The sequence below is a fragment of the Monodelphis domestica genome, chromosome 5, assembly GCF_027887165.1.
Source record: "Monodelphis domestica isolate mMonDom1 chromosome 5, mMonDom1.pri, whole genome shotgun sequence".
Lineage (NCBI taxonomy): Eukaryota > Metazoa > Chordata > Mammalia > Didelphimorphia > Didelphidae > Monodelphis > Monodelphis domestica.
The window spans coordinates 250081585-250096748 of record NC_077231.1 but is presented as its reverse complement, the minus strand read 5'-3'; the positions used below and the strand labels follow the sequence as shown (position 1 = coordinate 250096748).

Sequence of the window (15164 nt, the reverse complement as noted above, 5' to 3'; positions counted from 1 at the left end):
TCCTCAAAGATTCTCAACAGCAGTTGAGGAATCACGTTATTTTTTCTAAACTCTATAAACCATATATTTCCCCTTCATTTAAAATATTTAAAATTGATCCGAAAACTATTCTTCACTATAGTGGCTAAAGAGGAAAGAGATGATTTGAACTTGTAACTCTAACAAAAGACATTATGATAGCAGATATATACTATTTAAAAGCAGAATTTCTTGGGGGCAGCTGGGTAGCTCAGTGGATTAAGAGCTAGTCCTAGAGACAGGAGGTCCTAGGTTCAAATCTGGCCTCAGCCACTTCCTAGCTGTGTGACCCTGGGCAAGTCACTTGACCCCCATTGCCTAGCCCTTACCACTCTTCTGCCTTGGAGCCAATACACAGTATTGACTCCAAGACGGAAGGTAAGGGTTTAAAAAAAAAAAAGCAGAATTTCTTGAAGTAAAATTTCATAGCATCAGAGAATTCCTATAAAAGCCAATATGTGAGAAGTCATTATTAAATTCAAAAAGGCTATTCTTGTTTTATGTTAAGAAGTTAACAAAACTGGACTAAAACATAAAGTAAAACAGCAATTCTAGTAGCAATGAAAATATTATAACAAAGATGCAGAATAAATTCTTTGCTTACAAAAGTCAGATGGTATCTAGCTTAGAAAACACTTACTGCCTACTGCCTTGTTATTAATGGAAAACCTTTTGAGATTGTACCTAACACAGAGAACACTTAAAAATCCCTTCATTTCCTCCCAATTTGCCTTTTTTTTTGCCCATGAGCACTTTCTAGGGTTACACAATAGTGCCATTCAGGTTTGGTAGCAGTCAGGTTATTGTACTCAACTGTATTTTATACCTACCTGCCAATGATGACTTCAGTTGCCTAACCCAATTCGACAAGGCTGGAACTCTTACCTGTACTTTCCTTGGGGAAGGGTGTGTGCTGAAATTAAATCTAAACATTGCTCTTAACTTATTTAGCCTATTTCCCCCTTAACTTCATAAGCAACCATACTTCACTTGATATGTATTTGTTCAACGCCTGTTCTGGGCACAGAAATGCAGGGGAAGAAAGGGGAGAAGCAAACACGTTTTTATTAAGCACCAATGATATCCTAGACAGTGTGCTAAGTACTTTACAAATATTATCTCATTTGATCCTCACAAAGCCCTGTGAAGTAGGCACTATTATTATCTTCATTTTATAGTTGAGGAAACAGAGGCAGACAAAGAATAAATACTTGCCCTGAGCCACAAAGGTACTAAAAGGCTGATTTTGAACTCAGATCTTCCTGACCCCAGGCCCTGTACTTCAAACACGTCACCTAACTGTCTCACTATAGAAGAGGGTGATGAAAATTTGGTTAAGCATTTCTCTACATTAGGACAAATTTTGCCTTTTGTACAATTTCTAAATAAAGATTTATTTTCCCATTAAACTCTTTCCACAAGTTTGTAACAGTAAAACAGTTAACATTTTTTAAAAAAATAAGCAATCCAAGCTGGAAATATAATGTGTTGGAGACTGGAGGTCGAGAATGGAGTTGTAGTCTTGAATCTACTTCAGGATTGTGGTTTGACTTCCAATGCTCGGAACTTCAGTTTTCTAATATAAAATGAGAAGGGGATCAGATAAAATAAATACGTTTCCTTTCGTTCTATGAGGCAAAGCCATAAATATAACAATTTATAGAGGAATCAATTTAGACAAACTAGCCAATGAGTTATCTCAGTAAACAATGGTGGTGGACTTCTGGGAGTAGAGACAAGAGGGTGGAGTAAACCACAGTAGCTCCGAGTCACAACAATCCTCTTGAACCAATATTAAATTATCAATTATTAAAATATCACCACAAAACTAATACAGGAGTGAAAGAACCAACAAGGAGATAGAGTGAAACAACTTTCCAGAAAAGAAAAACCCAAAAGGGACAGAGAAATCTGGGGCACTGGTGTGAGAGGAGAGCTGGGCCAGCAAGAGGCTGTAGCAAGGAGGGAAGAGCAAGGCAAAAGCAAGCCACCCCCTCCACTTCTCCCCCCTGCCCCAAATCTGCTGACCCATATTTGGAACCTAAGTCCAAGCCAACATCCAGTCCCTGAGATCCTGCTGGAGCAAATAGTGGTCCAGGCCAACCCATATCCCTTGAAATTTTAAAGTTGTGGAGAATTCTGGCGCCCCAGCCCAGGGCAGTCTGGGCTGAAATGGGCTGATCCATGGTGGGCCAAGAGCAAAGTCAGGAATCCTAATCTGGGTTTGGGATTAAGAAATAGTTCAGAGTTTGGGGTAGTTGATAGTACTCCACCCCCTTCCGCCATCTTTTTGCCTAAAGTTCAGGGCAGACCTACAGGACAGGGTAATCAAGGATGTGCCTGATTAAGCCAGAGGCTACAATTTAAGTAGTTCCTGACCTGATCAAGATCAAAGTAAGACCAAAAACTTACAGCTAAGCCCAAGGCAAGTCTTTGAGTTATCATGATCTCAAGCATCAATTGAATAAGCAGGGGGAGGGGGCTCTCAGCCCTCAGCCCATCACATCATCCTCCAAGACCTGAAACTGGTAAACACCTAGAAAATAAGCTAAGAATAGCATCAAGGAAAGACTGAAGTTTAAGAGGGTACCCTAACCTCCCAGAAAAAAAGAGACTACTTATAATTAGAAAGGAAAAATAAGTAAACAATGGTGGTCTCTAATTATATTAAAGAATATATGGCAATATCTAATTTGCTTAGTAGTCTCTTTTTTGATGTTGGAGGAAAGCCAGATTATAAGGTAAAATTAAAATTTATTAAAGGTTACTTAAAGTGTATGATCTGAAACTAACCTCTTAAGATGAAATGCATGGACTTAAAATGCTCAGGAATTCCAATGTAGTTGTTAGTCATTACATGCAATAAACAAAATCCAAGTAGGTAGATGGAAATTCATGTCTTGACATAGAAGTAGCATCTGGTATTAAAACATGACACAGCATATTGGAAAAAGAAATGGCTCTGTATGTCACGTATTCTAAAACACACCCATGAAATATGAGCATGAACTTATGCCACTGAAGTGTTAAAGGAAAAAGCACATTGTAAGAATATTAAGCAATTCTGGAGAATAGAAGGTAAAAAGGACAGCAGAAAGGATAAATGGAATGTATTGATTTGTATTAATACTGATCTTTATGAATGCAAAAATTCTTGAACAAATGAAGTTTGTCTCTTCCATGTTACGGTGACTACCTAAACCACTCAAGCTTTGGTTCTGTGGTTTTGGAAATCACCAGACCCTCCTGATGGGATTACAGCCCCTTATTTCAGGGCAACCTAACTGGTACAATATATATGAGATATATATTTACATATAACAAACCTCACTAAATGTTTTTCATAAGTGTTCTAATCAACTAAAATAAAGCATATCCTTTATTTTAATTGTACCCTTTTAAACACCTATGAAGTAGATACCTGGGATTTTTTTTTAACCCTTACTTGCTATTTTAGAATCAATACTGAGTAATGGTTTCAAGGCAGAAGAGCAGTAAGGGCTGGGCAATGGGGATTACGTGACTTGCCCAGGGTCATACAGTTAGGAAGTTTCAGAGGTCAGATTTGAAATTAGGACCTCCCATCTTTGGCCTGGCTCTCCATCCACTGAGCCACCCAGCTGACCCCTCGAATTTTTTTTTAGAGTCTGAACATATAGTAGAAGTGAGCTAATTGATTTAAATAATGATATACTATTAAACACTGAGGGGTCATGGCCATTATATACTTATCCATAATCAATTTGGAAGTCATTAACATAAAAGGCATTTAATTTCTTTATTTTTTTATTCGACAAGCAGCAATATCATGTTTGTCATTTTAATGTAGATACAATTATTAGGTTATCTGTCATATTACAATATTTAGGTTTTTACTTTATGTCCTTTAAGATACATTAAAAAAAACACATCAACTGCAAACGTGAGGAGAAAAAAAAAGCATGGTACCCAACCAAATTTCCACATTTCAGCAATACTTCACTCATTCATTTAGTAAAGTTTTAAGAAATGTCATAATGACATGAGCTTGAAATATCTATAGGCATTTTCATTGACGCTCATGACGTGGCACTGGTGATGTTGTAAACAGCAGAAAAACAGGGGCTGCCAAGTGACCAACTATAGAGGCACAAGCCTGCTTCTTCCCACAGGAGTACACCAAATAGTGAGTTAGGATCTTCTTAAAAGCACACCTGCAGGCAGCTGGCATCATCATGCCACATAGCTATATTCATCTGCTGATGCTTGGCTTCTTTCAATGTACTGTTTGTCTATCAGAACTTCAATGCACTTCTTAATCATGCTAATGCTCGGATTAAATCGAGCTCTTGACTGACTAATAACCTATGGAAGAGAAAAAGAGATTTCAAGTTAATATGAAGTAGTGAATCATATTAACGTACGTCTCAAATTTCTAAAATTTATATCATGAAAATCTGTTCCTGACTAAAACACATTTTATTTTCAAATAATTATTGCTTCCAATGTTTCCAACCTCAGAAATTAAATAGCACCAAGTTAAACCAATTTTTAATGCTATTACAAAAAAAAAAATGCTCATTTAAAATCTAAAAAGCAATATAATGGGGGCAGGAGGCCCTATCTTCTGGTTCCCTCTTCATATTCAGGGAGTTAATTTTGGACAAAGAGTTATGCATTCAGTGATAATAACAGTTCCCCGTTAAGAAAATCACTAACATCTAGGCAGACACTTAAACAAATATAAAATTTATTTCAAATTAAATTTCACATAAATAAAACCAAAATGATTATAAATGCAATACTTTGTTATTTTGATGTTAAGAGACAGAAAGATATACAAAAAGGAAGATTAGGTGGAACAGGTAAGTGGGATCAAAAAAATTATTTATGACTATCACAAAAATCTTGCACTTAGCCTACTATACTGTGCTTCATGGGCCAGCCCTCCTTAAATAATCAGACAAAGGACCATTCAATAATTTGGGGAAATCAAGGACCATTGGTATAGCCAATCTTGATTATTCAGAATAATCACTGTGAACAGAAAATTATTCTCATTAAGATAATAATGAAGCATTTCATGCACTCCTGAAATAGTATTTTAAAGAAGAAAATCTAATTGATTCAGTCATATTAAATTGTAGCCAAGTAATATTGAAAATGAATTTATCGCATTATAACAATCTTATGTAAAATACTTCCATTTTGCTTTACCTCCTGAATAAGAGCATTATGCCGCAACACTTTTCGAGCTTTCATGATGCGGACTATAGCAGCTTGAAGATACATTTTTCTATCTTCATCTACAGCACTTCTGGTCTGTTCCATTTCCTATATTATCAGGAAAAATTGATGATAATCAATGTAAAGCCAATAAATATTTGAACATATATTTAATTGTAATTCAAAATTTAAATTAATGAAAAATAATTATCATACCTCTCAAAATGGCCCATGCTGTATTCTCTCATCATAAAAAATGTGCAACAAAAGCTAATTTCTAGAGTTTGAATTTGAGAGTTGTTAAAAAGATTGTTTTTTTCTTTTGGGGTGTGAAGTAGAGAAAACAGGAAGAACCAATGTAGATAATTTACAATGTCGAAATTCCCTCAATCAATATGAATCTGTAACTGCTATATCTTATAGTGATATAAATATGTCTGTGCACTGAAAGCGACCTGCCCATGGCATGTGTCAGGGCAGAATCTGATTCCAGGTCTTCTTGACTTTGAAACTGTCAATTATAATGGCTATATTTTATCACAAAGAAGAGTAATTTTCCAACTTTCCTGCTACTGGACCCCTCCAATCTAATTTAACTCAACATATTTATTAAGTTCATGATACGTGCCAGGTACTATGCTAGAGATATAACAATCAGAAGGAAATAGTGATGTCAGGGAGTTTACATTTAATTAAAGAGAGATGTAACCAGAAAATCTATAATTGATAGTTTAATCAATGCTTGGAGTATGACTCAGAATTATAAGAATATAACCAGATTAAGAATGTAGTTCCAGGATAATATCTGAGTTAGAATTTAAAGTGTGTGTATTGGTAAAGTAATTTTAAATGTCATCATATTAATCCTAGGCAAGTTACTATGTTAATCATAAATGTGTGTTAATCCATTCTACACTGTATTCTGAACAAGCTAGTTCATGTAAGCAGTTACTGAGAAAAGAACATCATCCAAGGCTAATGGAGGTCTGGAGATCTAGCAGGTTCAGAGATGGTCTTCAAGTAGACCTCCAGGAGGATTAGGGTCAGAAATGAAACTACAAAAGTGTGGGTTTTGCAAGATAAGGTCCAAGGTTTTGAACTGGGATTAAGCCTGCAGGCTTCTGGCCCTGTGATTTCTCTGTCACAATAAAGTCAGATTTTTACCCAGAAGGATCTCCCAGCATCTTATTTTTACAGAAACAACATGTATATGAGCAAGAAGGGCAGAGATTAATAAAGGACTCTTACAGAACCTGATTTCTTCTTCAAATGAATGTATAGATTCCTTAGGACAGAGAGGGGAAGGGAGTGTTTTTGGATAGGGGACACCATGTATAGAAAGGAACAGAGATGTGAATGATGGAATATTATGAAGAATAGGTGGCAGGCAACTTGGCATTTTCAATGCCAGGCAAGGTGCTAGCACTTCAGATTCAAAGAAAGAAAAGTTCCTGCTCTTAAGAAATTCACATTCTAAAGGGGATTAAGAAAGGCTCCAGGGGGCAGCTGGGTAGCTCAGTGGATTGAGAACTAGGCCTAGAGATGGAAGGTCCTAGGTTCAAATCTGACCTCAGACACTTCCCAGCTGTGTGACCCTGGGCAAGTCACTTGCCCCCACTGCCTAGCCCTTACCACTCTTCTGCCTTGGAGTCAGTACACAGTATTGACTCCAAGATGGAAGGTAAGGGTTTAAAAAAAAAGAAAAGAAAAAAGAAAGGAAGAAAGAAAGGCTCCAAATGGTTACATATTATTATTGTTGTACTTGATAATAACAATAACTAGCATTTAGTTATTTAAGTTTTTCTTTAAGGTTCAAAAAGTACACTAAAAATATCTCATTTTATCCTCACAAAAACTGTGAGATAAGCAGGGTGGCAGATAATTTTTCACTCTATCTCATCAGTAGGTACTATAATTATCCCCATTCTAAATAAGGAAATTTATGAGAGAATTAGGTGACTTGTCAAGGGTTTACATAGCAAGTAAGTGTCAGAGGTAGAACTGAGTCTGCTTCCAATGCTCTAGAGACAGCATCACCAGGCTATATCAGTTAAGGGTCTGGCTCCATGACCCCTGGGCAGTTCCATAACAATCCAAAAGTAGGGGCTTGGTTTGATAAATAGTCTTCAATAACAATTGAATTCCATTTTCTCATAGCCAGATATTGTATAATGATAGGCTCACTTTGGAGGAACTAAGTAGTAATAATGGCAAGCTATCTAGGATCTCATGAGTTTTCTGAACAGTTTAGATATCAACAGTTTGTTTATAAGCAACAAATCATAAATCATTGGTAAGGAAAGAAATATAATTTTTAAAGTTTCAGGGCCCAAACAACAGGATTTTATAGATGGTAATTCAAGAAAATGTTTTTATCTAAAGCAAAAATATAACCACTAGAGATTTTTTTTTAAAATCCTTACCTTACCCTGGAATCAATACTGTATTTTGGTTCCAAAGCAGAAGAGTGATAGGGGCTAAACAATGGGGGGCCCAGAGTCAAACAGCTAGGAAGTGTTTGAGGGGACATTGGAACCTAGGAAACTCTTGTCTTGCCCCCACCACTAGAGATTAAAGAATATATATATATATATATATATATACATATATATATATATATATATGATGACAATGTTTTAGAAAGAACTGTCATAAAATTATATATATGTTAAAAGACAATTAAGATGAATTATGAAATTATTCTTTAAAAAAGCAAGGATTTCCTAAAAGGAAAACTAAGTATTTTTTTAACTTAATATAACAAAAAATTAACCATCTATTTCAGATGATATTTTCTGAAACTATATTGCAAAAAGAGACTGTTGTATCTCCTACTTGTAGATTAAACTATAAGGTTAAAAACAATAAAGTGTACCAAAAGGATGTGCTAAACATATAATGAATTTTAGAGTATAAATCAAAAAAAAAGTTATGGTTTTTGGTTTCATTTGCTAAAGCCAACATTAATAGATAAGTTGAAAAAAGTTTAAAAATACTTGCCTGTGGTGTGTCTTTTTGCATTGATGTGGTAATTTTAAATTTTGTTCTTTTACTGCTGAAATTCATATTTAATGAAAAAGTAGATTCTGCATCTATGTCCTCCTGTATTTAGAAAGAAGGCAATTTATAAATAACATTACTATATGGAAATCATGATTAAAAACAGAAAAATTAAACATAATAGCTAAGCATTAAACAAAATGTCTTTAACTCTTCAATCAAGTTTATTTAAGCTTCTTCATTTACACCTTATTATACTAACATGAGTTTAGGTTTGACAAACAAAACTAATTTTTTAAAAGCTAAAACTAAACAGTCCAAGATACTAATATCTTAGTTTAAACCCCCCCCCCTCCCAGCTGATTCTTTCATTTCATTTTCATTCATTTTAAAACCAGTGTTTGGATTTTAGGCAGAAGACATTTTTTAGGCTCTTGACATACACACAAACCATTAAATACCTATTTTCATAACCACTTGGAATACTGAATTAAAAAGTGTTAATAATTACAATGAAAAATATCTATAAATAATAATCACCACCACATGGGAAAGCTAATATTCCCATAAATACGCAACACCACATTCTACTTTAATTTGGTTCTTCACATAATAATTTTTTTCTTCATCACACTCTTTCCTTTTCACTGGTGATAGCCATCACATTTTTTCAACAGGTTAAAAGCAGAAACAAACTATCACTTCTCAGATAAAAGTTATTATAAGCCAATTTAAGAATGCCACTTGCCCTTTAAAGTCCAAGAAAGTGAAATTGAGGTAGCCAAACTTTTGCCAAAATGGAAAACAAGCATTTCCAGATGGAATTTCCTCATTAAGAGTCTAGAAGTACTGCTTAGCTACTGTTGGAATCATATTAAAATGTTTAATATGCAAACAAAAAAATCCATATTTATATATTGTTCCAAGGCTGCAGTAATATCCTAATGTTTTAGAAGAAACAACTCATAATTTTATTTCAAGTAGTATAGAATATTTGTCATTGTGATAAAGTTGTGAAATTAAGTGTCATTTTCCAGCATGATAATGGAAAATAAAATTCTAATCACAGAATGTGTATCATATGTAGAAGCATAATTATTTGATACAAACTGTCATTACCATATTCTAGAACTCAGTAAAATGCATCAAGAGGAAAAGCTAACTTTTCAGCTTTCAACTTTATCATAAAAATGGAGTACTTGTATTATAAATTTCCTTCTAAGCTCTGAGACACAATTATACTACACTTAGTCTAAATATCTACTTTTTGAGACCAAAAACAGGTACCCTAGACTATACTACAAGCTTAAATTACTTATAAGTTACTGAAAACACTAGCCTATCTCTCTTGGCCATATAACAAAATCTATTTCCTTAGAATTATAAATTAAATTTGGCTTATAAAGTCAATTTATTATATAACAGGGAGGGTACTTTTACTTCACACATAAATGGCAACTTCCATATGCTTCAGGAAATAGTTTTTGCAGGTAATTGTCATCCCAAAATTATCATCTGTTGGCCCGAATTTCAAGTAATAATTCTCTCTAAACTATGAGGGCCTTTGCTGCAAGTTATATGGTCTTTGACTTTGGTCCCTACTCAAGACCTTTCCATGATAATATGTCTAGTTTGTACTCATATCACATAGTCTTTGTGAACACTGGGGTCTCTCAATGGTATGATGAAACAATCATGCAAGAACTTTAGATACTTTTCTTACAGAAAAAAGATTAGCAAAATACTATCTCCTAAAAGCAATTTCTCTTAAAAAGCTAGTATGATTTCTTTAAATTGCATTCTTTCATTTTATGAAATTATTTATCAAACGATAAATTTGATATATGAAATATATAAAATATGAAATATAACAAATATGATATATCAAATATGAAATATAACAAATATGAAATAATTATCAAATTATGATGAGTTACAATGCACTGAAGTAAGTTTTACGTAGAGGTACAAAATTGGAAATAGAGATTTCTGGTCATGCTCTAAAATTTAACTGGAATATGAAACTTAGAATTTATATAAAGTCTCAAGATTTACAATGTGTTTTATATGCAATCTCATTTGGTCCTCATGACCCTGTGAAGTAGGTACTATTATTCCCATTTTAAAGAGGAGGAAACAGGCTAAGAAGGATGAGTGATTTGCCCATCTTTACACAGCTATTAAGTGTTTGAACACGGATTTGAACTCAGGCCTTCTTGAGCCCAAGTTCAGCACTCTTACTACTATCATTTTTTATTGTTTTTATTATTGAATATTTTGGTTTACTGACTTTTAGGAATGCCTATGTGGACTGTTTTGGATTAAACAACCTGATTGCACCTAAAATGTATAAACTAATAAAATTTATAACTCAGCACCCAATAACAAAATAAAGGGACATGCAAAGTAAACCGAATATATCACTGAATGATATTGTACAAATACTAATCAACCTTTAGAGGCAAATTAAAGCCTTATGCTATAAAAACTGTAAAAACATTTAAAAGAAATCATAATTAGTATATATCTGAAGTATATATATATGAAGAATTCAAAGGTCCCAGCTTTCTTTTTTTTTAAACCCTTACCTTCTGTCTTGAACCAATAATATGTATTGTTTCTAAAGCAGAAGAGTGGTAAGGGCTAGGCAATGGGGGGGGGGGGGGTGTCAAGTGACTTGCCCAGGGTCACCTCAGCTTTCTTAAAGACAAGACCCGAATGATATAAATAGGAGATGTGGCTTAGATTCACAAATTATTTGATTATCATATTACATACCTTTTCTGAATCATGGTTAATCATTTTCACATCAAGTAATGATTTGATTGTTTTTGCTAATTCCTTTTCATTCATCTGTGTGATATCATGAAGCTCTTTGAAACTGACGGTTTCACTATTGTTAAAAGCAAGTAGTACTGCCATTTGGTATGTTGTCACCATGGCCACATAGGGTTTGGACAAATAATTCATTTTAACTTCACCTACAATTAGGATAAAAATGATCAATGTTATAAAATAACAAGTGATCCAAAATCAACTGATGATAACTTAGTGTTATAGTTATGTCTCCTTGAAAGTGGAAACAATGATTTGGCTAAGTTATTCCAACAGTATTTCCCCATCCCCACACCACCCAAGGATCATCAAATAGCATATACCATCAAAGATTTGAAAAGAGTAGTTCAAAGTAATTTGTAAAACACACTTAAGATAGTAAATATTAAGATAGTATATCTCCTATGGCAACGTGTAAAGTTTGCGTTTTACCATGAATGAACAATTTATGCAAAATATCCCTTGGAATATTAAAAGTGTTGTTCCAGGGCACTCATCAAATCAGTGATGATTTTCTTCTTATTACTTTAAAAAAAATAATGGTAAGTCATAAAGTTACCAGGACATTATAAAGTGCTTTTCCTTTTTAATTTCTAGACCCAGAATAGTTCTTGGGCAATCAATGCTCTGGGAGTATAGATTTAAACTTGAATGAGTTCAAGGTACCATTTAGGTCAATGAACTAGATAGAAGGTTTCCAAGAAAAGGTGTAGAAGAAAAATCATTGGATTTAGAGTCAGAGCACTCAAGTTCAAATCCCAACTCTGCCATTGAGTGACCTTTAGCAAATTATTTCAGTATATTTATGGTGCTGGGTTACTCACTTGTAAAATCAGGCAGTAAGATTAGATTATCTTTGAGACTTATGGTCCATTTCTGGGCCCGTTTTGTTTACCTGACTTACAATAAACTTAATGAATCATTACAGACAGCCTATAATTGATTATATGTGAGAAAGAAAAGTTCTGTAATGGTCTCAAGTATTTTGGAACCAACTAAGCCTCAGGAAAGCATGTGCCACCATCACTTCAATCACTCTCACCTGTGGTTTAAAATCTGGCATACTACAAGTTATTCTAGTGCCCCCAAGTGGTTCAAAATAAGAAATGACTTTAGGAGGTCTCTAGGTAATAAATTCATCTACAGTTTGTAAGAGTTTGGACCTTTTGCTCCTCTCTCCCCTCCCCCAGCTTGGATATTATGTGTCTAGCATATGCAGAAATTGAGTCCCATAATAAAATATGATGACAGGAAAAGAAGACGTCTTTATTCTCCTTTCTAGTTTCCCCCTTCAAATTAATGGATGATCCCCAACACATTTTATTCTCAGACTCTGTATTGAAAACTCTTTGCTGCTCTTTCCAATTTTCCCTTATAACAAAGCTATTTAAATTAGGAGCATAAAATCCATAATAAGAACAAACTTAGTGCAAATGGAAAGCAGTAATAAGAATACTAATTAAGGCACTTTTCTTCTCACTGAGTGCTAAAATGACCAGTGAGTTAGAGCAAACCACCCTGCACTCAAGGGAGAGAAAAGCAAATTAGACTGAATCAAGAATGGGCTTTTCAGTACACATACTATTAGCTAATTTATTGCTGGGTTAGAACTATGTTACAAAACAAAATTAAATGACACTGTGAACAAAAAAGCAAATTTGACAAATTCTGCTTCTAGTTGGTTATTATCTAAAGTGGTTCCTGTATCCATGCAAAAAAGTACTCACTTTGCTTAAGTTTGCATATGCTTAAGCATATGCATGCAATGTCTTGTGATTTCTTAAATATGTACATTTATTGCTCTTTGGCATCCTAAAGCCTTTATATTCCACAACAATATAACTTACACATCTTTTCCTCATGGAATTTGAATATTTTAAATATTGAGTTAGTTTATGAATATCTAATGTTATTGAATCTGTCACAGCATTTAGCACAGTATCTTGTACATAATTATAGCTCAATAAATGTTTAATGAATTAAAATTAAAATGTAAATTCATGAGGTCAGGAATTTGAATTCTTTATGCCTTAGTGCCCAATCTCAAAATGAGTTTTAAAAGATCATGATAGGGTTTAAAAAGAAAACAATAATAACAACTGATGGTTATTAAACATGTGAAATCATACACAAGAAATGTCAAAAATAAATAATCATTTAATAAGAATAGCAGTCATTTCCTCTGCATGCTCCACAGTGTTATACAAACAGAACACCTAACTTCTTGGGAAAAAAGATAAAACATATTGGAACTCAAAATGTATTAATGAAATAATGAAATGTATAGCTTTAAGATATAAAAAAGGCAAGTAAAAAGGCATTTTAGTATCAATATGAAAAATTTACTGCAATGGTGATTAAGGGGATTATAATCTTTCTGTAATTATATTTAATAAAAATATAGTACCTACATGCATTCATTCCTTAAAAAGACAGTAAAGAATGTGTTTCTATGTCTAATGCAAACTTGTCCAGGTAAATTTTAGCAAATTCACATTGGTATTGTCAGGGTGCAATACTACTGTAGGACTAAATTCAATGTACTGCACACCTATGTGAAAATATACTTTATCTAAAATATTGTTAATAGCATTCTAAAGTCAACTCATGATGAGGATTTAGAGAGATAAGCAGAAAATAAGAAACACACAGCCAATGTGAATATTACTGGTATTACTGTAAGTATAAATGCCACTGGTGGCTAGGAGGAATGACAGAGAATGGGAACAGCTATAAATTATATGCTAATACAAACATATTTGGCTACCTAACATTTTCTGCTACTTCCAAAGCTAGAGCTAACCAAGGGCGTTTGAAAGATGCAATAACTCTTTCAGGCCATTACAATACCACACAGAAATGAAATGGTGGCACATTTTAAGGGTTAAAAAAAGTAAAAACCTTTGTATGTATCTCATATGAATAATGGCAGTTTATAGAGTCACTGGATAGACTGCTGGACTTCAAGTCTGAAAGTCATGAGTTTGAATCCTGCTTCAGACACTCATTGATGGTTGACTTTGCTGAACCCATCCTGTGGGGTTTTGATTAGGAACCATCTGCTGGGATCCACTGTCAGCTTCCATGAGCCCAGCTTGGCAGGCGAACAGCCAGGAAAAACAGCGTCCTTTGCCACCCCTTACTGCTATAGCAGTTCTCTGTAGGGGTCAGGGAGGCGGCTCTCCCCATTCCCTTCCTAGGGAAGGAAGCATAAGGCATTGCAGAACTCCCTGGCCACGGGCAAAGATGAGACAGGGTGGGCAAGAAGAGGAAGCAGTATGTGGATAGCCCCATGCAGGAGCTCTGAAATCTGTGCCATCTCTGGTAATCTAGGGACGGGCAATGGTGAGGCTGGCATGTTGGGAGAGGACGTGGAGACTAGTGAGTCTAAGCGGAAAGGAAGGGCAAGTGACAGCTCAAAACTACCAATGATGGAGTCCCTATTTTCTACATGTTGAATAACCTCCCTTTCCTCCCCTTGGCACAGCACCAGGAAGCAGGCACACGTCCCCAGGTGGCCCAGGAGGCTGCTTGGGTTGTTAAGTTTAGGGAGTTTCATCTAGTAGGAGATGCAAATACTGCCCTGCCTTGTGTAGGTTTCAGGAAGGCAGAGGCCGAGGCAATCCCAGCCTGTTCCACTGCACAGGCCCTGGCGGCCTCAGAACTAGGAGGATCTGGGTTCAGGGGTCTCCTCTGGCACATAATGGCTGTGTCATCCTAGAAAGGCCACTTAACCATTCACATTCGGGCAGAGGTGTTCAACACACACTGTCTATAACATGGCTGGAATCAGGTTAAAATGTCTTTAGGAAATATTTGACAAACCAAACCAAACCACAATCCAGGCATTAATGCGAGGTTTTCTAAATCACTAGCAGGGACCCCCTGCTTGGAGCGAGCTCTAGCTGCTCTCTCTGAGAAACTCCTGCTCAGCAAGTTCCCAATCCTGATGAGGGCAGAGGGCCTGGCTCCATCCCCAAAGGCAGGGGCTGCTTTTCTGTCTCTCTTTATCCCTAGTGCTCAGCACAGTGCCTGGCACACAGTCATTATTTATAAATGCTTGTTGATCATATTTGTACTTAACTTTCACTACTGACACATAATTG

The 15164-nt window shown here is 35.1% G+C and overlaps 1 protein-coding gene across 4 annotated transcripts in view; it reads right to left on the bottom strand.

Moving 5' to 3' along the window:
• Window positions 1–3786: 3786 nt before the first annotated feature.
• Window positions 3787–15164, bottom strand: part of CUL2 (cullin 2) — a 122361-nt gene continuing 110983 nt past the window's right edge. For all 4 annotated transcript variants that reach the window (XM_007504739.3, XM_001366362.4, XM_056800035.1 and 1 more), the window contains 4 exons: window positions 11002–11204; window positions 8224–8325; window positions 5215–5331; window positions 3787–4362 (listed from right to left, as the gene is read on the bottom strand). In XM_007504739.3, coding sequence (XP_007504801.1) covers window positions 4231–4362; window positions 5215–5331; window positions 8224–8325; window positions 11002–11204 — 554 coding nt within the window. In that variant the 3' untranslated portion in view covers window positions 3787–4230. The remainder of the gene's footprint in view (window positions 4363–5214; window positions 5332–8223; window positions 8326–11001; window positions 11205–15164) is intronic.